This window comes from Carica papaya, chromosome 8, assembly GCF_054855325.1.
Source record: "Carica papaya isolate Zhongbai chromosome 8, ASM5485532v1, whole genome shotgun sequence".
Taxonomy (NCBI): Eukaryota; Viridiplantae; Streptophyta; class Magnoliopsida; order Brassicales; family Caricaceae; genus Carica; species Carica papaya.
Window position 1 is genome coordinate 33,577,625 of NC_142316.1, and position 25,423 is coordinate 33,603,047.

The window sequence follows — 25,423 nt, forward strand, 5'->3', positions numbered from 1 at the left end:
GACATAACCCTCAAAATTCCATTACGAGTAGTTCAAAGCCTACAAATGAGAACTCTAGTTCATCAGGTTCTCCAACTTAATGAAAACATACGACATATAATACATATATATTAACATTAAATTTCAGATACAAAGATTCAAGACACTCTATCTACACCTTGAGAAACGAACTGTTTGACTATACAAGTACAAATTTACCTTCATTTTTTCTTCATCGGCCATCGGCTGAAGTGAAGGAATCAGCAAATCCGGTTGGCCTTGCCGGGATGCTACCCTTGCTGTCTTCCAGGCTCGTGTAGCTGAAATCTTTCCCTTCTGCCTCCTGCCATCCCTTCACCATCTGGTTAAGAGGAAGGCTATAGTCGATGCCTGAATATTCCTCCAAATCATCATCAAGAGGCTTCCATTTCTCGACAAGTGGAGCAAGAACATTCACGGCATGACCCATATCTGGCCGCTGGTTGGGTTCCCTTGCAGTGCAGTGTCCAGCCAGTTCAGCAATGATAGAAATGCTCTCGAAGGTTTCTTCGTCTTTAACATCGAGAGCTGAGTCAATAGCAGCCCTCAGTTTCTCCTTATCTGATCTGATCTTCCAAAACCATGCAGCCAAGTATTGGCTTTCCTCAGGCCGATCCTCATCAAGTGCCATTAAACCAGTCAAAAGCTCCATCAACACGACCCCGAAACTGAAGACATCAGCTTTTGTTGTAATTTTTCCTGTCACTGAATCAAAACAGAAAATGCAACATCAGCATATATCAGAAGTGTGTATACATATATATGTGCAATTACAGAAGCATAAAAAGAGGATGATGAAATGAGTTCAAAGAAAGGGAAAAAAAAGGTACTGTCAAATTTAATATCAGAGAGGTCGAACCTTTTGGGTGAATTCTGGATGAACTTTCATAATCCCGAAATTCAACATATAATAAATTGTTGATGTATATACACGTACATATACTAACCACAAATGAAAATGCAACTAGAAATTCTGAAATTTTGGGTAAATAAATGTTATCATATAGCAAATTCAATCCCATTGCATCTGAGTGCAATTAATATATATATTGCTTATCGTGCAATAAAAGCCTGGAAGAAAAGGAAATATTCAATCCTTGAAGCATTTAGCTCCTGGTGTAAAGCCCATCATAAAATAGATTGCAAAAGACATATATTTACTGCTTATGAATTGAAAATTCATAATATTTTCTGAAAATTTTAACGAAACTAATCTGATAGGACTAATACAGAATGCTTACCAGCATATTCTGGAGCCAAGTATCCAAAAGTCCCAGCAAGCCTTGTCACAACAGATTTCTCTCCATCAGGCGCAAGTTTCACCAACCCAAAATCTGAGACTTTCGCTCTGAAATCATCACCGAGTAAGATATTTGAAGATTTGAGATCTCTGTGTATGAAGGTCTGGTGAGCCAGAGTATGGAGATACTCCATCCCTCTGGCAACATCCAGGGCAATATTGAGCCTCCTCTTCCAAGAAAGAGGCTCCAATTTGAAGCTTTTCCAATGGAATAGATGCCGACTGAGAGCTCCCTGAGGCATGTATTCATAAACTAGAATCCTCTCATTACCTTCAATGGAATAACCCAGGAGAGACACCAAATGACGGTGACGAACTTTAGAAAGAACTCCGATTTCTGCCTGGAATTCATCCAAGGCCTTGCTGCTAAGAACACCAGCCTCCATTCTTTTCACTGCTATTTGTGTCCCATCATCTAATTCTCCCTTATAAACTACACCAAAACCACCACGGCCAAGTTCATTCTCCCGGGCAAAGTTCTTCGTGACATTTCGAAGAACTTGAACTGATATAACCAGATTTCCAGCTTCAATGATATGCGAATCACCAATACCACTACTATGTAAGCTCGCAGAACCACTCGCTGGCACTGTGGAGGTGCTTCCATTGGTGTTATTCGCAACCACAATCTTAACCGTGTTATCAGAATCAGACGGGTCTCTTGGGTGAATTACTAGAGAGCTTGGAGCCATTGTACTTTCTTTTCTCTTCATACAGCAATATACAGACAGAGGAACAGCAATAAAAGCAACAACAGCAAAACTCACAACAGGAGCAATAATTGCCACAAAGACAGACCTCTTAGAACCTTTGGGTTTACTTGATTCCACGGAATTATTACGAGAACTCGAAGAACTGGAACCTTTAGCTGGACTAAATGGGCTGATGGTTGGAGAATCTGAACTCCGTGGAGATGTATTGTTTTCCACAGAAGGGGCTACCGCAGAATGGTTACCATTCAATAGAGGATTACCAAGTATGATTAGATTTACAGTGCTACTAAAATCTGGTAGAGGAGGAGCAATGTTGTTCCCACTAAGATCCAGTGTTTTCAAAGATTTCAAGGTAGCCCAACTTTTCGGAATCGAACCAGTTAAATGGTTAGACTGAAGCTTAATCTGAGTGAGGGAATCCAATTCTGAAACTGAAGGACTCAAGGTACCATTAAGATTATAATTAGGTACATTCAGAGTAACAATATTCCCATTAGAGTTACATCCTAAACCCAGCCATGAACTTCCACATGGGTCATTACCAGACCATGAAGAAACAAGCCTTGAAGGGTAATTCAGCCCATCAAGGAACGCAATAAGTGCCATTACTTGAGGATCACAAGGAATACCCTCTTTAGATTGACAAAATTTATTCGTGGAATAAGTCTTATTAGCAGCTTTAAACTTAGGGATCGGACCCATAAACTGATTATTGTTCAAATTCAGATTATCTAACGGCATATTTGCTAAACTATCAGGAATTAACCCAACAAGTTGATTACCATTGAGATTAAGATCCTTCAAGAGCGTCAAATTACCAATGCTATCTGGGATTTTTCCGGTGAACTTGTTGCCGTGTAGCCATAAAACTTCAAGTGACTCCATTGTTGTCACCACATCAATAGAACCACTCAAGCCGCCGCCACTCTGGTCATTCAACCACAGAGTCTGCAAGCCCATGCCAGTAAAACTCGCCGGAATTTCGCCGGATAAGCTGTTTCTCGACAGTCGGAGGTTGGTTAAAGATGACAAGTTTCCAAGAAAATCGGGCAATGGACCTACCAAATTGCAACTCATACAAGACAGATTGGTCAGTTGAGCAGAATCTTGCAAAGATTTAGGGAACGACCACCCAGTACTTGCATTGAAATTGTTATCGTCCAATGCCAGAACTTGAAGACTCGTAAGCCCGTCGAAGAAATCAGCCGGAATCGAATCGAAGCTGTTGTAATCCAAGTAAGCGAACTGCAAATTCGATAAACCACTGAAGGACGGCAGCTGGCCGGAAAAACTGTTTCTCTGCAGACCGAGGTTTGCGAGCATGGAGAGCTTGTTAAGGTTTTGGGGTAAAGGACCCTTCAACCCCAAGTTCTGAACTTGAATTTGGGTAACCCTTGAACCAGAACAAAATACATGTTTCCACTTTGAACCGCACGGGTCGTCGCCATTTTCAGGCCATTGTAAAAGCTCCGGGTTCTCTAACCCTTGTCTGAACTGGTTGAGAATCTCAAGATCATCAGGGTCTGTGGCGCCAAATATTACCCTGACAAGAGAGCAAACAAGCGCTAACACAAGTTTCTTCGGACTGGTTCTCATGGCAGGTTGAATATCTTCGAAGCTAGCAGTAAACCCGAAGCTTCATTTCAGCAACAATGGCTTCCTTCTTCAAATACCCGCCATAAATGTTGCAGAAATTGTGAAAAAAACACACAAACCCAGATCACTAGGAGGCTACACCAAAGATAAACAATAAGAGGCAATTTAGAAACCCAAAACTAAAGACGAGAAAAGAAAAAGAAAAGTAAAAAGAGTTTTAATCTTGAGCAGTTAATGCACCACTGAAAGTGGATCTTGGGGGAGAGATTTCCAACACAGACAGATTAAAAAAATACGATAATTAAGATTAATTATTATGTATGTATTAGAAATAATTTCTAAATATATATATGTATTCGAAATTATCTACCACATCTTCTGACATTCCTTCGCCTTCTCTCCCTGATTCCACACACCCATGATCTCATGAAAAACCAGGAAGGGTATTATTGACTTTTTATCCACATGATAATGTCAGGGTGGTGAGGTTATTATCATAATTGCTCGTGTTTTCTTTCTTTTTTTCTTTCTTTCTTTTTCTTTTTCTTTTTCTTTTTTTTGAATAACATAATTGCCCATGTTCCTGGATCGTGCAATGGATCAATAATTAAATTTCTGAGTTTTTATTTTTGTAATTTTTTGTAATATACGTTTCTAAGAAAATTCTAAATACTGTAAGAAGATAGGTAGCACTGTCATTTTAAATTATTAATTATATTTTGTAATTATATTCTTATTATAAAATTATGATTCATTTTAATACAAAAAAAATAGAACAAGATGTTTATTTTTTTTATTCACTATCTTTAATTATTAATATTTTTTTTTTCTCTCATTTATTATTAAAGTTTTAAAAAAAATTTATACCTTAAAACTTAATTTTATTTATAATTTAATTTAATATAAAAGATATAATAATAATATATTTTTTTAATGTTATTTATGTTTTTAATAAAATATAAATATTTTTTTTTCTTATATACTCGTCAATAGTCATTTCTATTTACAATGATAATTTTTTCTTTATAATCTCATAAATAATAGTATGTTTTTACAGTAAAGTTTATTTATAACATAATAACTTTAAACTATTAAAACCATAATATAATTATTAAATTTATATATCTCTATAAAAAATAAAAAGTATATTATAAAAATATACTTGTAAAATAATATAAAGTATTTATATTTTTATTTATATTATAATTTAATTAATTATACATTAAGCAAATGAATGACATAAAATAAATAAATTATAACACTTAACAGATATTTATAAATATTTTATACAATTAAATTTTATAGAACGATAAAATATTTTTTTTTATAGAATTGATTATTATAGTTCGTGTAATATTTTTATTATCTCTAATCATTTAATTCCTCAAAACAATGATATGATAAGGTTTAAATTTATTTTAAAAAATAAAAGTAAATTTATTATTGTTATAATAATGATATTGTATTTTATATATTTACAAATTACGGTTAAAAATAAATTTATTTTTTATTTTAAATAATATATAATTAGTGTAATTTTTTATTTTTATGCTTATCAATGGAATAAAAATACAAACACAATGGTATAATTATGTTCATAAAACATACTACATTTAAAATGTTACAACGAATAATACCACAAATAATATATATATATATATGTATGTATGGATACACATATATCAACACTGTTTTATAATAGAAAATTGATTTTATCAAATCAATTTTGTTGTCGAGACTAAAAAATCCAAATGTCAAATAAGATTAGTGTTGATTGATTTATTTGTCGGTGGATAAATTGGCTTCGATTCTCCATACATAATAATTTATATTTATATTATAATAAACAAAATAATTATATGTTTATGAAAATAATATTTCATCTATATTAATTGAATTGGTTTAGACTGTAGACAAGTATCGAACTCGGGGTTCGGTAGATGCTCTTGACTTTTTGGCCTCGGTGGCGGAACGCTTCTCCCAAACCAATTTGCGTACGCAGTCAAACATGTACTCACACGTGTAAAGACCACGTGTCATATTTGACTATTCACAATACAAACTTGATTTTTCTTTTAATTGTCGGCATTTATTTAATTTACGGATATATAGTTATATAATGTGTTGAAATTATTTATAATATGCATTATTCTGATTAATAATTAAATTAAATCTCATATTATATTATACATATACGTATTTTGTTTATTAAAAAATATGTACTTTAATATATAATCTATATATATATTATAATATCAATATGGACTTGTTGGACCAATCATGAGTGTCCCCTCAAAGTACCAACAAAAGTAGGACGCGTATCGAATTTCTTAATCTCTTTTTTTTTTTTTTTTTTTTTTAATATTTTCAAATTTAAATAATAGTTTTAATTAATTTAAAAAATCAATAAAATAATTATCCGTGATTGAATCTAAAATTGGTGACATGTGGCGGTGTAAAGTAAGGCTTTTGATTGATCCACTGGGCCCCACGTCATATGCTGAGTTTTTTTTTTGTATGTAGTAAGAAAGAAAAAGAGGATCGCTTAGAGACAAGGAGTCAAAAATAGCCGAAGGCCACCTTTCACTTTCATTTTTTGCTTTTTTATATTTTTCAAAATTATTATTATTTTTTATTAAAGTTTTATAATTTTTATTTAAGCATGTATATACAAACATAAATACAAGTATATAATACACACATTGTATTATATATTATAGTTGGCCTTGTTATCGGACATGTTTTTTTTAATAAATTCGATACTAATTCGACTATTATAATAAAACACAAACAAAATATAATATATAGTTACTAAACTACATATAATTTAAAATCATAATTTAATATAAAAATTTTAATTTTGATTAAGATAGTTATATAAATTATAAAATTTAATTATACAGAGTTTTAAACAAATATAATTATCTTGTAATTTTTTAAAGATAATCACTTATATATTATAAAATATAATTTTATTTCAAATTATAAAATATAATTTTTTGTTCATTTATCCAAATTTCACATTGAATTAACAAAATAATCTTAATATAATTTTATTTTATTCTCAATTAATTATTAAATAATTTTAACCAATGCATAATTGAATCAACTATTTACTTGTATTTCAAACTTAACAATCACAAGCTTCTATTTACATTTCTCAACACGTAAATTACAAAATTACATAATTTAAATTAAATATTCAATTAACTTTGAAAAATAGTGCTACGAGCAAATAATTATTATGCGATTAATTAATTATTCATAAATATTCATTAAAAATTGAGACATGGGTTTTTTTTTTTAGTGTCTCTTAAATTATACAAAATTTGATATTTAAGCTTAATAATTTTTATTTTGACCATAAATACAACCAATATTTATTTTATAATACATTATAAAAACACCCAATAATTCCTATCTCATGTGGGGGGGGGGGGGGGGGGAACAATTGCAACTAGATTGAGCAAATTGACAAAATGCAATTGACACTTCCTTGGTTGGACACTAGTCCCTTTAGGGTCCCTATTATTGAATGTATAATGCCTCGCATGCCCATAATTATATATGCCCACAATTTTCCATACCATTCATTAGCTGTGAAGAATGGGGAATGATGTTTGTCCCAAAGCTACCAGCAAACAGAGAAGGGTGCAAATGTAATTTCGCTCTCTTATTTTATTGTTTGGGTATATTGTTAAATGTTATGTTTCGTACATTGATTTTCAAGGAAGTATATACTTTTTTTCTTTATATAATGACAAAACAGAACAAAACAAGTATTATTATTTATTTAATTGTAAATATTTTAACTAATAAAATATATTTTAATATTTTTTTTTGTTAAGGAAGAAAATTTCACGAGTACATACAGTTTTTTAACTGTAATATTTTTTTTTTATTGTTCACGTGTCAAAATCAAGAACGAAGACCACAAAAAAGGAGAGACGTCATTTTCTAATCCAAAAACTCTGCTACTTTCCCCTCTCTTAGTGTTTATAGAATGACTGGCGACGGGGCCAGGACTGTCGTGGGAATTTCTTAAAAGAGAAATTATGGAACTTGAGATTAGCCATTTTCAAAGCAGTACGTCATTTCTTAGTATTAAATATCAAACTGCTATATTAATGGATCCCAAATTTAATCACACCCCCAATAAATATATAAACTCCCACACACATATTTATATTTATATATATATATTTAGTTTTTGTATACAATTTGTTACCCTTTATAAAAATTTGGGTAAATTACTAAATTATATGTTACAAAAAAAAAATATATTAAGAGTTAAATTGTAATTAAGTGGAAATTATCACAAGCATTTACATGGCTCGGATTACCGCAGAAGCCTCAAGATCTACACGAACCCGAAACGAATTGCAAATAAGCCTATAATCGATAATGGGCTGGGCCCGGATCAACCGACTTCATCATTTGTCCGTTGACCCGACTCGATGTGGACGCCCATCTCCTCCGACAAGCGGCAAATTAGCATATAAATCGATAATGGGTTGGGCCCAGGTCAACTGAGTGAATGTTTGTCCGTTGATTGGATGAGAAGCGGACCGAACAAATCCTCCTAAACCCCGATTTTCATTATCGTTTATAGAACCCTAGGCTTCTGTTTCTCTCTCTCTCTCTTTTCCAACTGAACCTCAGAACCGTGACGCCATGGTGAGTTCCTCGGCATCATTATGCTTTTGTTTCGAGTTGATTGATTACTGTGTTTCTAATTTTCATTTGAATTTTTTTGCGTGATTTCTTGTTGTTGGGGAATAATAGCCGCAAGGAGATTACATAGAGCTGCACAGGAAGAGGCATGGCTATCGCCATGACTACTTCGAGCGCAAGCGCAAGAAGGAGGCTCGTGAAGTTCATAAGCGCTCCGCCATGGCGCAGAAGGTCCGTCTGTTTCAATCGTGGAGTGCTTGAGTAGCGTATTTTGTTTTTCTGTGTTTTATGAACTGATTTTGTTGTCTTCGTTGGATTTGGATGAACAGGCTCTAGGTATCAAGGGTAAGATGCTTGCTAAGAAGAATTATGCCGAGAAGGTTCTCATGAAAAAGACGTCAGTATTCTACTTCTATTTCATTTGTGCCTCTGTTTTGTTTAATTTTTTAAAAATTGAGTTGTATTACAATATGTACTCATACATATCTTCTTTAATTCTGAGGAGGATATACTGTTCGTCTTGGTTGGTCAATCAAGTTTCGAAGACAAAATTTGCTAGAAATGATGTACTGTTAATTTTCCATGAACAACTAGCTAGCTGCAATCGGGCAGTTAATTTTCCTGTACATGTTTTTCGTAAAGAGAAACTACTAACAAAACTTTGTTATGCTCTTGACTTATCCGTTTTAGCTTCGTCATTAACGATTAGCAGATCTTCTTTTTGTTTCTTAATGTTTAGGGGATGGTTTTCTATTTTTTCTTTATTTGTCTAGTTGTCTTCCTAAGAGATACTGTTGTTCTATTGTTGAAAAATTTTGCTCTGGTTATCCCAAAATGAGATGTAGCTGTGGCATTGTCTGAGTGGTAGCCACTCAAACTCTTTTTTCCCGGAGATCTCAGATTCAAATGTTTCCCTACTTGCAATTAATCCAGAAAGAAAACTAAAGCTTCCAAGACATCATTCAATTGTGCTGTCAGGTTTTCCATTCCAGCATATTGTCTACTTTCTGGAGAAGTTGTGCCTCTAGAACCTTCATTATTTGGTTGCTCCATTTTCTCCTGTTAGTTTAGTTTTAAATGGTGATTTCTTAGAAGGTGCATTCAAGAGGTTGGTTTTACATGTTACAAATTGGAGAAACAACATATATGCCAACAAATTAATTTTGGGGTTAATGCTTGGTTGAATTGGACCCCTCTCATACTCTGTTCTCTTCCAACTTCTACAACTAGATGTTTTCACATGCTACGATCTTCTCATCAATGTATTCATGATCTGTTAGCTTGATGCCTTACTAATTCTGTTAATGTAACGCTATCCTTTCTACTGAATGCCAATATACTAAATGCTTTTCTTGTGGAAAATTATAATGTGAATAGGTTGGCCATGCACGAGGAGTCATCAACAAGGCGCAAGGTAGATGATCAAGTTCATGAGGGAGCTGTTCCAGCCTACCTTCTGGATCGTGAAAGTACGACACGTGCAAAGGTATTTGCTAATGTATATCGATCAAGTAAATGAAAGTGGGTACCATGGCATTAGTAAATCCAATATTTGCTTCATATAGGTTCTCAGCAACACTGTAAAGCAAAAGAGGAAAGAGAAAGCTGGGAAGTGGGAGGTCCCTCTGCCAAAGGTACGAGTGATTCCGAACTTGATTCTCCTTCATTTGCTTTGTTATAAATGTCCATTTGTGATTTTACATTGTTCTTTGTTACAGTCTGGTTTATTTGGATCCAGAAGCATGTCAAAATTTTTGTTAGGTTAATGCACAGACTTGCATCAACCATTCTGTGAATTTGTCTATTTTATTTGTTTGACAGTTCGCAGTCACTTATTATTAGAAGAGATATGGGTGTTAACTTACTCTTTCTTCTATTCTTTTACTTGTAAAAATCAGGTTATTGAAAGGAGTGACAACTGGGTCTTTCACATGTATAATTTATATTGCTATTTAGTGGACAAAATCATTGGGGAATAACTTGCATGAAACTAGGTCCTTCTATTTGAAAAAAGAAAAGCCACACTGTGAAACTCTGTTAGTCATTAGGGTAATATAACTAACATATTCATGCATTTTATACTACTTTTATTGTTTGAGCTAAAAATTTGAACTTAATATTTTCAAGAAAAAAGAACAAACAATATATTTACCAAAAGAAAGAACAAGTATCTAAATATTTATCGACCAAACAAAACATTGTATTTTGTCAATGAAATAAAATTGTCTCAGAAGAGCCATATCTTATTTGTTAAAAGTGGATTATATGTTTTTTAAAACTTGAATGGTGATATGGAGGGAACTTTTTTGCATCTGTTGAATGCATATATGATGTTGAAGAGAATTTTGATTATGTACACCGCAAATTAATATGGTTTCTTTCTGGGGATATTATTAGTTCCTTTTAAGTGTAATAGCTCCAAGCCGTGTGATTGTCCTGATCATTGGTTTTTTTTATCCCATTTGATCTTGCACGCTGGCTTTACTTTCACTCTTTTTTCCCATTTAAAAATATTTTTTGTGCTTGAATGGTGAGTGATCTAGAAATAATAAGCTTGCTTGCACGCATGACTCTTTCTCATGACAAAACTATAACATAGTATAACTCTATTTTTCATTTGTTTTACTTATTCTTATCTGCAGGTCAGGCCTGTTGCAGAAGATGAAATGTTTAAAGTTATCAGGACCGGGAAACGAAGAAGTATTCTTTTTTCTTTAACATTGTTATCTGACAAGCTGAAAATAACATGTTTTAACTTATTATCTATTTTGTTATATATGGGTTTCCTGATACCATGAAAAATTTTGATACATGGAAAATCAAGTTGATTGATGCTGACTTATGAGTATGATTTTGGTCGCCATGTGGCTTGCACATGTTTGAAATGGCAATTAAAATTGAATCCATAAGTAATGCCATGTATAGATTTTGTACGAGAATGGTATATTATGTACTTCTGGAAGAAAAATATAGATTGTTGTGGTCCAATTACCTAATATGGAAGGGTCTTAATATAGGTTGCTAGAACAGGTTTTCTGGTAATGCATCTGATGATATCCTTTTGTTTTTAATCTTTACAGCCAAGCAGTGGAAGAGAATGGTCACTAAGGCTACATTTGTAGGACCTGGTTTTACTAGGAAGCCTCCAAAATATGAGCGTTTCATCCGTCCTTCTGGTTTGCGTTTTACCAAGGCTCATGTTACACACCCTGAACTTAAATGCACGTTCAATCTTGAAATCATTGGAGTCAAGAAAAATCCTAATGGTCCAATGTATACTTCTCTTGGTGTTATGACTAAAGGAACGATCATTGAGGTACATTATAATCGGTTTTTGAGTTGTGTATGTGTATATATATATATAATTGCTGTAATTTGTCTCCTAATTGTTTCCTTCCTGTTGATTCCAGGTTAATGTCAGTGAGCTGGGTTTGGTCACACCGGCTGGGAAAGTTGTGTGGGGTAAGAGAGTCCACTAGGAGTCTGTTGCATAATAAATAAAGATCCTATTGCCTATTGGTTTGTATGTCGGATCTCATTTGCTGTGTTGGGTGCAGGAAAATACGCTCAGGTGACAAACAACCCAGAGAATGATGGTTGTATAAATGCAGTTTTGCTGGTGTAGGAGATCTCTAAACAACTAAACATGCCGGTTTTTACACAATGTAGGAGTTTTGGCACGCTTTTTATCCAAGTTGTGAGAAAATGGCCGAAAGTAGTCTCATTATTTCACAATTTTCCAGGGCTTTTTGTATTTAAACTTCTTTCATGTGGATACTTGCACTGAAAACAAATATTTCAGTTTTGTCTTTTGTTAGCAGAGGCCAAACAAGAGGGATATAAATTAAAGAACAGATATTTGAATTGAGTAATGGAGTTATAAAAGGAACTTGTACCCTTCAGTTCGTATGTTAATATGGTGATCTCAGTTATTTACAGGGAGGGCTTTGAACTAGAACCTAGAAAGTTCGTATTTGCAATATGAAAATTTAGGTAATAAGGGAGATGTTAATAACATATGGGCATTTGAAGCAATGCCTGACTTGGCATTTGCTCGCTGTGTTCCAAACATGTGGCTGATTGAATTTTAAAAATTTTTGTTCTTTGTTTAGTGCATAAAATTTTCTTACAAATGAAATTTAGCGTAACCCTCTCTGTTTCAAATGTCCTGTGGATAATTGCGTGATATATCAACAAGATATCCTTAATGTTTAGTGCACAAACAAATCATCAAACCAGCCTTGTTTTACATAGACATCGGCATATTTTTTTTCCTGTTTCATTGGTAGGACGAGCAAGACGTAACCCGATAAAGCAGTGCTTTTGAGGTATTGTCCTGTAAGTACTTTATATTTGGGAATCATATTCCCAAAAATTATTGACCACAAAAACAATAAAATTACACAATTATTCCTTACAAACAAGGGTCACTGGCGGTTGCTGGCAAAAGTTGGGGTTCAACCACCTGGAGCAAGCCTGTTGTGAGCCTCCTTGTCAGATCCTCCACCGCCACCTTTGCCACATCTCTTCTCATGCCGATATCAGCAGCATATCGACTAGCACAATAAACACCAATAGCTGTTGCCGCCATACCGTAGACATTGGTGGTAACAAGGCGCAATGGTGTTGACAAAACAGCAGCAAGAGGTCCACCAATTATGGAAACAGCTTGTCCACTTTGTCCCATTGTTCCTTGATCCAGAACAAGCAGCCCTGTTTTGCAATAGATGGCAAAGTCTTCACAGTTGTTCTTGAATACATTATAGCACCCAAAGCCGTTCTCCAGCAGGTATTTTGCTCTGTGAACTACTAGATCGTCTTGGTCCGAGACAGCGAGAGTGCAAGTTCCTCCACGTGCTTTTGCAAGGAAGATAGCAGGAGTGACAGAATACTCAAAACGATACAAAATGCCACCTGCGAGGAAGCAGTTCAGGCACGAAGAGAGAACTCCATGGGTTGCTCCTGATGGAGTGCAAGTTGTGCAAGGCACTTGGGACCGGGCAGGTCCTGAACTTACCACGAGGAAGTCCAGCACAGTCCCTGTTCCTACCTCTTCTCCCCGTCTAGTAAAGTGGATGACTGTATCATTTCCAACATAGATGCCTAGTCCCAGTCACACACGAAAAAAAAATTAAAATTAAGAGACAGAAGATGTGTTCAATATGTTGGAATAGCGCAAGATGCTCCCAAAGAAAAATGTCAAGGCACAAAACCCGAAAAGGATCCAGACATTAAAACACAAGTACTAAAATAAAGTGACATTCCTAGCTGCATAACGCAAAATAATCACAGGATAACAACGCCATTTTAATTATTGAATAGCCAATCAGATCAATATGATAAACCCATGACAAAGACTGTGGCTGAATTGCCATGGCTTTATGAGTAGCAGAAGTGGGAAACCTACTTGAAAAGAAACTCATAAGTGACCAAATGATTTCTATAATCAGAAACTTCAATTTATGCCAAATGGAAAAAAACCAATTCTACTTGATTAAGTTGCCAGTTTTTAGAATAGTGACTCAAACTGTGAGCAATCGATTCTCAAAAACAGAAAGAAAGTCCAATAGCGATTCCTACTCTTATCTCCAGCTCCATGCTAGAACAAGAAACTCAAATCCCTTGCTTAGAAGAACAATAACTACAAATCCCTAAAAAAAACAAACAATGGAAACTTTCACATACTCCACCTGCGGCTGAGTCTAGCATAGTGACCATGTTCCCAATCTCAGTACCTCACATTGCATGAAAATATTGACTATTCATTCTTAAAACTCAAGAATCAATGTTAACTCTTTCACATTCTCAAATGTGACTAAAATGGTATCCAAAAATTATATTTTTCCTACCTCACTGACTTTGCAGGAAATATCATTAGTGTCCTTCTAATGCTTATATTTTGATATACTTGCATTCTACAAAAAGAAAAAATGACTACTCGACTATCACGTTTTTTTTACATTCAGAACATAAGCAACACAAATAATTGTTCAATAACATATAATTCACTGTCAAATGTCTATTTCAATCAACCCAATTATTCAGAACAATAGACCACTAATACAAAGAGAACAGTTTTAAACAACTGTAATTAAAAAAGTAAATTAATCCACGGAAGGCAAATTTAAAGGATAACCCAAAAGAAGAAAGGGAAAAAAAATCAGCAAAGAGGTAAGGGGAAAGGGGAAAAAAAAACCGTGATGGGCATAGATATAAGCAGTCCTCCAAGAGTAAATATGATCCCCTGGTTTCAGGCACTCCTTATTAATTCTGTCAACATACGACGACGTACTTTCGTCAATATTAAATCCAACAAGATAATGCAAGATAGATTACATAAGAAAAAAGAAACAAACACATAAGTGAAAACCAAAGAGATTTCAAAGATGAAAATGAAAGAGATAATTAGAGAAAATACCTGTTGGACAGCAGACCCATCTTCTCTGTTTTTCTCTCTTCCTCTTCTTCCTGCTCTGAAATATTCTCTGTCGAAACGGGAACTTGCTTGCGCTGGAATTGAATTTCTTTCGGTTGAAAAAGCCGTAGAAAAGCGTGCAACAAAGACACAGAGACAGAGCGGTATGGTGGTTGCTTGAATTTACGACTATGCCCTCGTCTAAAACCCTTCGTTGCTAAGGCAAGATAGAGACAGGTGTGACATGGCTGTACACGTGGCAGAAAATAGACCTCCGGTCAATTTGTTCCGCTCGTAACTGATGATCCGACCCGAACACGGCAGTTCATGTTTAAATTTCAGTTTGGGATCTTAGTGGACCCGATTAGGCCCATTTTGTTCTTGACGAAAAGTAAAATGGGCCTAAAAGGCCCATATGGTGGCCAACAATACGGCCCACAAAATCCAATGCTATGACTCAAAAGCTGCATACGTGACACTTTTTAGCCCACGTGGAATTTTCATTAATTTTAATTTATTATAATAAATACACTGTACAAATCATTTTTAATTTTATTTTCAAAAATTACTATTAAATTTTCATTAATTATTATATTTAATTTTATTTTATTGTAATAAAAACCCTTCAAATCCAGATGTTGGTTTAAGAATTGACTGCTCGTTAGACACTATTCACAGATGGTGCACCATGAGGGGAGGAGCAAATGAGACAATCTAATGGTGGGATCGTAATTTTTGCAGCCACTAGCTTGTTTGGGAGGCAGTAAACCTTCCAAATGTCTGGACTCCAATCAAATTGGATTGCCAACGTTGTCATACACGCAAACACCTAAAACATCTGTACATACATACATATGTATATATGTATATGTCATTCTCAGTATATACATGGTGATACGGCGACGTTTAATTGGTCTTTGTGATTTCACTTATCTACCCTAACTCTCTCCATTGGCTCAGACCAAGATCCCCACAATCTTTTCAAAAAAGGCACCGCATATGCTGCCAGGAACAAGGTGGTTCCCGTCATATTCTTGAATTGTTGTTCCTTGTCGCAGTGTGTATTTTTCGAATATGCATAATATTAATTTTGTTCTATAAAAGATTCGAAAACTTAAATTTATAATTATTAAATCAAATTTTTTTAATTATTGTTAATATAAATTATTATAATATTATATTATGCTGCAATTTTACGCATTTAATCAATATATTGCTACTATTTTATTTTAAAAAATAATAATTTTTTCCACGAAAAAAGTATTATGATTATTGTAATATTCTTCCATCACAAGCATGGCGATTGGTGGTGACTGACTAATTGACTGGTGACAAGAGATGGGCGAAGAAGAACTAGTGGGACCCACCGTTGTCCCACACGTGTTGTCTTAAGATGCAAATTCCCACAAGAAACGCCTTCTCCACTTGGTTCCCACGCGCTTCGCATCTTTAGAGCCCACCGACCCGAATATTCTGCATCATTTCCGAATCATAGTTAGCCATGTCATCACGTCACGTGACTATTTACCACGTCAACACAGCCGCAATCTCCATTAACCACGTCATCGTCCTACGTGTCTGCCAAATGGCAACACCGTTTCCAGAATAATATAGATCGGGCAGAAGTCCCTCTCGAATGTTAACCGTTCAAATCTCAGCGCTCTCTGTCTTCTCCTCTTCCCTTCTCTGCTTAAATCTGTACCAAAACTCCAGCAAACGATACAATTTTGCTCTAACTAGCATTTGAAAGCCCTAATTATGGTGAACGACAGTCAACAGCCGTCGACGTCGTCGCAATTGTCGACGAATGCGTTTTCTTTCCTGTCGAAAGGGTGGCGGGAAGTCCGCGACTCGGCGGATGCCGACCTGCAGTTGATGAGGGATCGAGCTAACTCGTTCAAGAACCTCGCCTCGTCGTTTGATAGGGAAATCGAGAACTTCATCAACAACTCGGCGAGGTCGGCTTTCTCGGTAAATTCGCCCTCGCCTTCGTTCTCGGGAGAGATAGACTTCGTGAAGAGGCTGCAGCCGAAGATATCGGAGTTTCGGAGGGTGTATTCGGCGCCGGAGATTAGCAGGAAGGTGTTAGAGAAGTGGGGCCCGGCTAGGACGAGCCTGGGGATAGATTTGTCAGCTATAAGAAAGGCAATAGTGGCGGAGGTGGATGTGGATGAGGAGGATAGAAATGCAATTGTTGAGTTCGAGAGAGTTAGGAAGGGGAGGAGGAGGAGGAGGGGAAGGATGGAGAGGGAAGGGGTAGAAGGGCATTTTGGGGATTGGGGGGAGCCCATTAGGGCTTTGAAGACTAGGTTGAGAGAGTTAGAGAAGCGGAGCTCTTCGGAGATTTTCAGTATCAACGGATTTAAGAGCAACGAGTTTGTTGAGAAAATCAAGTCCAGTTGGGTAAGTTACCGTTGTTTTTATGCATGAATTTTTAGTATTTCTTTGTTTGTTTTAGTTCCGCGGTTGCTAAAGTTCAGTTACAAATTTAGTAGAATTCCTTCTTGATTTTGTGCTGGGATCTTGTTATCTCTTTCTATTGCATGGAAGTTGAGACTACATTGCTCCTTCTGAAAGTCAAATGGAAATTAGTGTTTTCGGAAGATTTGAAACAATATATGTTTATTTCTAATCATGTCTTTTTCCTCTCGTTGTCTTTGAGAAATTTTCCTTTAAGGGATAAAAGTTTGAAACTGATACTTTGAAGTCCGAATAGAAACTTGCTATGATATTGGTAGATGAAGAGTATTAGGAGGTTTCCTATCGGAGCTGAGATCTACCAGAAATAAAAGAAATTGGAACTCTGCAGAAATGATGGTTGTTGGAGTCTTGACTTAGTGGGGTCTCGTATGATAGTTGGTCATAAAAGGAGGAGATAATGATGATATAGTAGAGAAGATAAAGGAGATAAAATTGTGGGTGAAATTAAAAAAAAAAAAAAAAGAAGATGGAGGAATAATGATGCTGCAGGATGGAGATTATGGAAGCTTAAACCCAAAGTTTGTATTCGTACTTTAAAATTTCATGAAAGTTTCCACACTTCAACTGTCAGCTTTTCATCTAGGTCCATTTCATATCAGATACATCTGTCATAATGTGTTACTCCTTTTACTGAAAAAAATAATGTGTTATTCTTATTTAGCTTAATGTAAATCACATGCTCAAATTATAAGGTTCTATACTACTGATAAAGCTTTTACTCAAATCCACATATTCAGCATCCTGTTTTTGTACCTGATGAATGCTTGGCTTCTTCAAACCCTCATTTGTTTAGTATGCTTTAATTAGTGAGTTTAGTTGTTTCAGATCATTTATGGTTATCTTATTTTTGGTAGCCCCATATTTTCTTGTTTGGAAGATTACTTGGTGCAAGTAGTGCTGGAGGTGGAATTAGGTTGTGAAGATTCTTTGATAATCATGGTGGTCTGCACAAGTTTAGGAGGTAGTTTCATAGTCCAATTACACAATTAATGGTTTTATTGTTTCTATTCTCCTCTATACAAAGGGTGGAAGGATAATACCTTTTGAAGACAAATGGAAATCATTAAGTTTCATGGTGACATGAACGTCGAGGAATATTGCTAATGTGATTTGGAACCTTTTATTTGGTTCTCATTAAGTGCTGATGTAGGGCAAAAAAAGAACTTCAAAAGGAAACTAAACAATAAATGAATAACTAAATAAATATTCCAAGGTATATGATATTTGCTATCTAAGCTGACAATATATTTGGAGAGGAATCGTAGAATTTCGAGGATTGATGTTCTCTTTGTGAGATCTAATGCTCTTTTTAGCCACTCTATGGCCCAAGGTACATGGTCAATTTTGCGGGTCTGTCACTCTCTGACCTACGCTGGAACTGGGAGCGATAATTACTGCCACCCACCAGGACTGTGGTTAATCTTTCGTATGATGTATTGTAAATGTCAATCTTTCTAACTCGAGGAGAATGTCTTATTCTCCACATTTATGCTTCTTTCTTTCTCATCTTAATAATATTTCTTTTTCCATAAAACTAATTCCTATGTAAGCTAAACGTTTCTAATAGTAAATAAAACAATGATTACATTCTTATTTTGATAAAATCTCTTAACACTTGAATTGTTTGAGTTCGGTGCCCTTCTACCTGTATTAGCTGGTTCTTCCATATTTGGGACAGAGAATGGACATTTTCGTTCATTAATGATAGATGCCTTTACATGTTAAGCATTTAACCAGATGAAAACTTTGTTTGATGAAGGAAATCTCATAGATGGCAGACCTATGAAAAAAAAAAGAAAATTATGAATAAATTTTCCTCAGTGCATTATGTCTCTCTAAATATTTCCAATAGCTATGTGAAGTAGTTATTTTATTATGTTCCTAACATATTTGTTTATGTAATTGGATCAATTTTTTCACATTTGTTTGTTTTTTTTTTCTTTGCAGAAAGCATTTTATAAGGAGGCTCAAGAGTCAAAGGTTAAATATCCACTCTATGGAGTTTATTTGCACTTAAAAGTTTAACTTATTTGTTATATGCCAGTTGCAGTTCCAGTTGGTACTAAATGTATGTCTAAGTGAGTAGAACAAAGTTTTTAAATATTTGATAAATAGGAGATACAATATGCTTACTACTTTCTTGTTTGTGTTTAATTTAGGAAGTACCTCCACTGGATGTACCTGAACTTTTGGCATGTTTGGTTAGACAGTCTGAACCGTTTTTAGATCAACTTGGTGTAAGAAAAGGTAAGCACTTTTGTATATTTTTCCCTACTTAAGGTGCAATGTTAAATTGCTTATTTATTCCACTGGAGCATATTTTACACTATTACCCATTTCTCGTCAATTCCTTTTCCTCCAACTCTATCTTTTATGTGTTGGCTATTAAGATTTGATGATATGTTTTGTTGCTCTGCGGTTTTGATGAAGTTCAAGGAATGAGAATAAGTAAACCAATTGTTGGGTAAAATTACTAAAGCTCTTCATATTTATGAAAAAGTGAAATACCGAGCTATATTTATGAAAAACTGAAAGCCTATATTTGCATTCCTTAGACAGTGGTTAAGTCTAAAGAGACTACGAAGCTAAACAGTAAAATAAACTTTTTTATCTTTAACCATAAAGGAACCTTTTCAATATATAGATTAAGTTGTTGAACAAGTTTTGCTAGTTTCAACCATAATGGAACTATTTTGATATGTAAATCAAGTCTGGTCATGTTCCAGGATTACTGGGGTAGATTTTCAAATTAGATATTCATAGAAACCCAGAGGGGTTCTTCTTTTCCTTCAAAAAAAAGAGGAACCAAGAGAGGTTTTTCTTTCTTTCAGTTGTAGAGTTCAAAAAGGTGTTTGGGAGTTTTGGGGGTGAACTAAGTTTTAAAGGTAAAATAGAGTAAAGCGGGAATTATAATAATCTCCTGTTTGAAAGTTAATGATAATAAAGTTTTCAGCAGAAAAATTATAGCAAAGAAATTAAATTGCATTTTCCTACCTACTGTGTTTGGTTGAAGAGAGTAAAACCAAAGTCTACTAAGAAATTAGGGAGTGAAGAGAACACAAGAAAAATGGATTGGGAGATAACAGGTCCTGGATTTTCTATTCTGGAAGGTTTATGTTCAATTCTGATTAAGAGGCAGGAAGTGGTGGGAGTTGAACGTTTGCCAGTTGTATAGGTGGATAGAATGGGTAGCATGTAGGATGTTAACATCAAGCTCCTCAAAGACTTGAAAACTTAAGATGGTGCAACTTTTTCTTAGTAAAGATATGTTCGTGATTGGAAATTCAACATTGGGATGTGCATTTTGTGACTTTTTTGGGACCTTGATATATGGGGAATTTCCTGGAACTCAAGATACTGGACATTCTATGTAATAATCTATCTTCCTCCTTCTTGTGGTCTTTAATATTCTTCGGCTAGTTTGGAAGTAATATCAGATGTCGATACTTTGCATTAACTAATGTTTTGTTAAAGAGAATCTGATTCTCAATAAATGAAGCAGATTGCAACCAGAGAACTAATTTTAAGAAGTACCAGTGAGATTTTCGATTTTAGTGTTTCCATCCTTTGAGGATTGAGGCTATTATAATATTTCTTTTTTTCTCTTTTGCTGCTTTGCTTTTATTTCTTTATTTTCCCCCTCTGTTTCTTGTGTCTGTGGAGTATATGTTCAATTTATACCAGTTTGACTGTGTTACCCATGCATTTATGTTATTTCAGATATATGTGACCGGATAGTTGAAAGCTTATGTAGCAAACGCAAAAACCAACTTTTCTTGCATTCTTCATCTGTGGAAGAATCCTCCTTACTTGAGAATGATAAAACCAGTGATGAATTAGATTTACGGATGGCCAGTGTCCTTCAGAGCACCGGACATTCTTATGATGGTGGCTTTTGGTTAGACTTTCCAAAGCCTGACATGTTAGACGGGAAAAGACATGTTGCGATCGTTACAACTGCTAGCCTTCCCTGGATGACAGGAACAGCTGTAAATCCATTATTTCGGGCAGCATATCTGGCCAAATCTGCTAAACAAAATGTCACGCTTTTGGTGCCTTGGCTTTGCAGATCTGATCAAGAACTAGTTTATCCTAACATAACTTTTAGTTCACCTGAAGAGCAGGAGAATTACATATGGAACTGGCTTGAGGAACGGATTGGCTTCAAGGCTGACTTTAAAATCTCCTTTTATCCTGGGAAGGTAGATGCTTAAGAATTAAATTATATGCTGTCAAATTAATTTTTGACTGTCTTCTGGGAAGTGATAAATTTGCTCAAATTTTTTCATAGTTTTCAAAAGAAAGGAGAAGCATAATACCTGCTGGTGATACATCTCAATTTATCCCATCGAAGGACGCAGATATTGCTATCCTAGAAGAACCTGAGCACCTGAACTGGTATCATCATGGTAAACGCTGGACTGATAAATTCAACCATGTTGTTGGCATTGTCCACACAAATTACTTGGAATATATCAAGCGGGAGAAGAATGGGGCCTTTCAAGCCTTCCTCGTGAAGCACATAAATAATTGGGTCACAAGAGCATACTGCCACAAGGTGAGTGTCACACCTTTTTATGTTGTTTCTAATCACTAGTAATTTGTAGATTTGCTGTCGAGTCGGTTTGTGATGCTCATTTCTCATGGTCATATTCAGTGCTTTTCTTTTTCTTTGAAGCTGTTAATTAAAGTTGGATTTTGGTTGTACTGAATTTTTTCTTTTGACTTGTAAGGTTCTTCGCCTTTCTGCTGCCACCCAAGATTTGCCAAAGTCTGTGATTTGCAATGTTCATGGTGTAAATCCAAAGTTTCTGAAAATTGGAGAGAAAATCGCTGCAGATAGAGAACTTGGGCAGCAAGCATTCTCAAAAGGAGCATATTTCTTAGGCAAGATGGTCTGGGCAAAGGGATACAGGGAGTTGATAGATTTGTTGTCCAAGCACAAGAGTGATCTTGATGGATTTAAGTTGGATGTGTTTGGGAACGGAGAGGATGCACATGAAGTCCAAAGCATGGCTAGAAAGTTGGATCTGAATCTCAATTTTCTGAAAGGGAGGGACCATGCTGATGATTCTCTTCATGGGTAAGGATTTATTGGGAACCGACATTTTTTATTTCTATTCATATTATCTATTTAAATGCACTATAAGGAATGTATCATGGCTTAATTTCAAGCAGGCTCCTCAATTTAGCTAGTGAGATAAGGTATCCAAATGATTTTTACAAAGCATTAAACATTGTACATTATGAGCATTTAAGATGCCATTATTGGTATAAGATTATATTTTACCAAATAGGTTTTTAGGATTTGGAACAGATACAAAGATGCAGACTTTTATTGTTTCCTTTCAAAATGTAACCTGGTTGATATCCATATTGAACAAAGATAGACATTTTTATGTTAGGAAGAGATTCTACATATGTATCCATAGTTCCTTATGAAAAGAAAAGAGAAATTAAGGATGAGGGAAACTAACCAAATTGGAATAGATTACTTGGAAGAGAACCCCATGCAGGCAAATATTCTCTTATATTCTGATAGCTATCTTGGATTCGTTCAATAAATCTATAGAAAGTGTACAACAGTCTATTCTCTCCTTCACCCCTTTTCACTTTTTTTTTCCTTTGCTTGAAGGTACAAAGTCTTCATAAATCCCAGTGTTAGTGATGTACTCTGCACGGCAACTGCTGAGGCACTTGCAATGGGGAAATTTGTTGTATGTGCAGACCACCCATCTAATGAGTTCTTCAGGTCATTTCCTAATTGTTTGACATACAAGACATCTGAGGACTTTGTTGCCAAAGTGAAGGAAGCATTGGCAAGTGAGCCTCAACCCCTGACTCCTGAGCAAAGATATAACCTTTCATGGGAGGCTGCAACCCAAAGATTCATGGAATATTCTGATCTTGATAAAATCTTAAATGATGAAAAAAATAATGCAAATTTAAATGAATCTGGTGGAAAGATGGTTAGAAAGTCAATTTGCATGCCTAGCCTAACAGAGATGGTTGATGGGGGTTTGGCATTTGGACATCACTGTCTGACAGGAAATGAGTTCCTTAGACTGTGCACCGGAGCAATACCTGGGACAAGGGACTATGATAAGCAGCACTGTAAGGACCTCCATCTCTTGCCCCCACAGGTAGAAAATCCTATATATGGCTGGTAAGTGGATATAAAAATCGGCACCAGCTAGCTCTTTGTATAAACCATGCATTGTGTATGTAGGAGTCTTCTTCCCATAGTTACTTTCAAAGTTTTCTTTTTCTTGTTATCAGTAATGTATTTTATTGAAATTTTTTTTTGCATTTATAGATAGAGGAGATAGTGAAAGTATATGTAGTGGAAAAGAACTGTACTTTTAATTAGCTATCGGGTTTATAAAGATGCCTGATCAAGCTGAAGTAGGCTTTGATGCATTTTCTCTTGTTTTTGATGTTCGTGATTTCCAAAAAACTCATTTGTCTGGATATTTGATCTGTTTTCTCACCCTTAAATATATGAAATGTGATGTTTACAGATTCCAGACAAAGACTTGCATAAGATTATTCCCGTTGTGTGTTTATGAATTATTTGTACAGGTGGAGAGGTTTAGTTAGTCTATTTATAATGATCAGATTTATTTTATTTTACTTTTGTCCGAACTTGTGAATATCAATTGCCTGTAACAATCAAATGTATTCAGATTTCTTCTTTTTTTTTTTTTGGAACACGATGGAGAGAAACAGTTGATGGTATGCATTAGATTGAATCCTGATTGTTCGCCCGAATAGGGAAGATCTCGTTACCAGGCCGAAGTCTTGTTGGCAAGATTGACAATTGTTTTTGTTATCTTTCAGAAGTAAATGGCTTGTGGAAGCTGTGGTAGACAGAAATTTGATGATCTTTATAGTTTATTCATTTTGTTTTCATTTTTTCTAATGGAAGATGATGTTTCAATAAGTTGGATGACTTTTTCATGGATGAAGCTATGAGTTCTATGTATGCTTTATCTTTATTAGTATTGTTTTTATGTTTGATCAAAATCTATATATTCTGTGGATTAGCTGCTTTTCGATGGAGTGCATTTATTTATTTTTATAAAATGACAGGATATTGATTTTTCTTTTAAAATGATAAGTTAGATTTTTTTATATACATTATAACATAATTTAATCGTTACAGTTTCATCAATATAATAATAAATTAATATTAGATTTCATTAAATTAATACTATGATATAGTTTGGATGGTGGAATACTTATATCTATCTTGTTGTTTATTGCAACTGCATACAATAGTAGATAATGATTTTGATATTCAAATGTCCTTCAAGAACATGCAGACATGACAATATTATTCCATACAAAAACCCATTGTACAAAGATAAATCCCTCACCATAGGTAATAAATTTGAATCGAATTTCTGAAGTAATGTATTTTTGCAGTGCCATAACCATCGTATAATGCAAGTCGATATAGCATTGTCGAAGATTGAACATATTTTTAGACTATAATTTAGTACAAATTTTATAGTATGAAAAATCTTACAGGGCCAAAAACCAGTAGGTTTTCTTAACCACAGAATACAAAGAGAAGGAAATTTTCAAAGGGAGGAGAAGACAAAACAAATAGCTGTCCAGAGAAGTGAAAGTGAAAGTGTTGAAATTAATAAGTGGTGCATGTGATTCCCATTTACTACCATAACCGGTGACCCTTCATCAAAGGTTAATACCACTAGAATTTTCTTACTTTAATTTTTATATGTAATCCGAACCAAGCCCATACTTTTCTACTATATTATATTTTAACTAATCCTCATTTATTTTACTTTTAAATTCATCTTATACATGTAATGTGAAGATGGTAGTGGATATCTTTCTAAACCATGTTTTACAATATGAAAATTAAGTAAGTACACGAAAACAAAAGTAAAATGCAAAAGTTTCGAAGTTCTTTAAATATGGTGTCATCTCATGTTTCAAAATTTAAAATTTAGTATATGTTTATATCATAAAATAACTCTATTCAAATACAAAAGGAATGAAAATATTAATGATTCAGTTTCCTAGTAGTTAATTACTGATTTCTGTATTGTTACAACATGTATAGCCAGATAAAAGATGGGTATGTTCAAGGAGAGAAAACAATGGATGCCATTGAAAAGAAATCCTGCAAAATTTTAAACCATCTGTCTTTTGAATTGTAGCCAAAAATAACTTTATCTTCTACTGACTAAATCTGAA

At 34.7% G+C, this 25,423-nt stretch overlaps 4 protein-coding genes across 6 annotated transcripts; 2 read left to right on the forward strand and 2 right to left on the reverse strand.

Moving 5' to 3' along the window:
- LOC110810594 (receptor protein kinase TMK1-like) lies at positions 1 to 4,114 on the reverse strand. The gene is made up of 3 exons (XM_088208803.1): positions 3,998 to 4,114; positions 1,260 to 3,762; positions 1 to 723 (listed from the first exon to the last, which is right to left on the reverse strand). Exons 2-3 carry the CDS (start codon positions 3,625 to 3,627, stop codon positions 212 to 214), a joined length of 2,880 nt encoding a protein of 959 aa, XP_088064929.1. The 5' UTR covers positions 3,628 to 3,762; positions 3,998 to 4,114; the 3' UTR covers positions 1 to 211.
- A 4,031-nt stretch (positions 4,115 to 8,145) lies between these two features.
- On the forward strand, positions 8,146 to 12,169 carry LOC110810626 (Ribosomal protein S8e family protein). The gene is made up of 9 exons (XM_022036848.2): positions 8,146 to 8,304; positions 8,413 to 8,532; positions 8,631 to 8,698; positions 9,679 to 9,787; positions 9,867 to 9,935; positions 10,944 to 11,001; positions 11,382 to 11,617; positions 11,712 to 11,763; positions 11,859 to 12,169. Exons 1-9 carry the CDS (start codon positions 8,302 to 8,304, stop codon positions 11,924 to 11,926), a joined length of 783 nt encoding a protein of 260 aa, XP_021892540.2. The 5' UTR covers positions 8,146 to 8,301; the 3' UTR covers positions 11,927 to 12,169.
- A 359-nt stretch (positions 12,170 to 12,528) lies between these two features.
- LOC110810631 (NC domain-containing protein-like protein) lies at positions 12,529 to 14,881 on the reverse strand. The gene is made up of 3 exons (XM_022036852.2): positions 14,720 to 14,881; positions 14,498 to 14,571; positions 12,529 to 13,404 (listed from the first exon to the last, which is right to left on the reverse strand). The coding sequence occupies exons 1-3, from the start codon at positions 14,737 to 14,739 to the stop codon at positions 12,716 to 12,718; spliced, it is 783 nt and encodes a 260-aa protein (XP_021892544.1). The 5' UTR covers positions 14,740 to 14,881; the 3' UTR covers positions 12,529 to 12,715.
- A 1,461-nt stretch (positions 14,882 to 16,342) lies between these two features.
- Positions 16,343 to 23,730, forward strand: DGD1 (UDP-Glycosyltransferase superfamily protein). 3 transcript variants are annotated; one of them, XM_088208809.1, is made up of 7 exons: positions 16,343 to 17,119; positions 19,145 to 19,177; positions 19,357 to 19,444; positions 20,918 to 21,399; positions 21,489 to 21,755; positions 21,931 to 22,280; positions 22,833 to 23,730. In XM_088208809.1, exons 1-7 carry the CDS (start codon positions 16,475 to 16,477, stop codon positions 23,365 to 23,367), a joined length of 2,400 nt encoding a protein of 799 aa, XP_088064935.1. In that variant the 5' UTR covers positions 16,343 to 16,474; the 3' UTR covers positions 23,368 to 23,730. The 3 variants fall into 3 exon arrangements, with proteins under 3 accessions (XP_088064935.1, XP_088064936.1, XP_088064937.1); XM_088208810.1 differs by lacking the exon at positions 16,343 to 17,119 and having other exon boundaries at positions 19,145 to 19,265; XM_088208811.1 differs by lacking the exon at positions 16,343 to 17,119 and having other exon boundaries at positions 19,164 to 19,275.
- Positions 23,731 to 25,423: the final 1,693 nt, after the last annotated feature.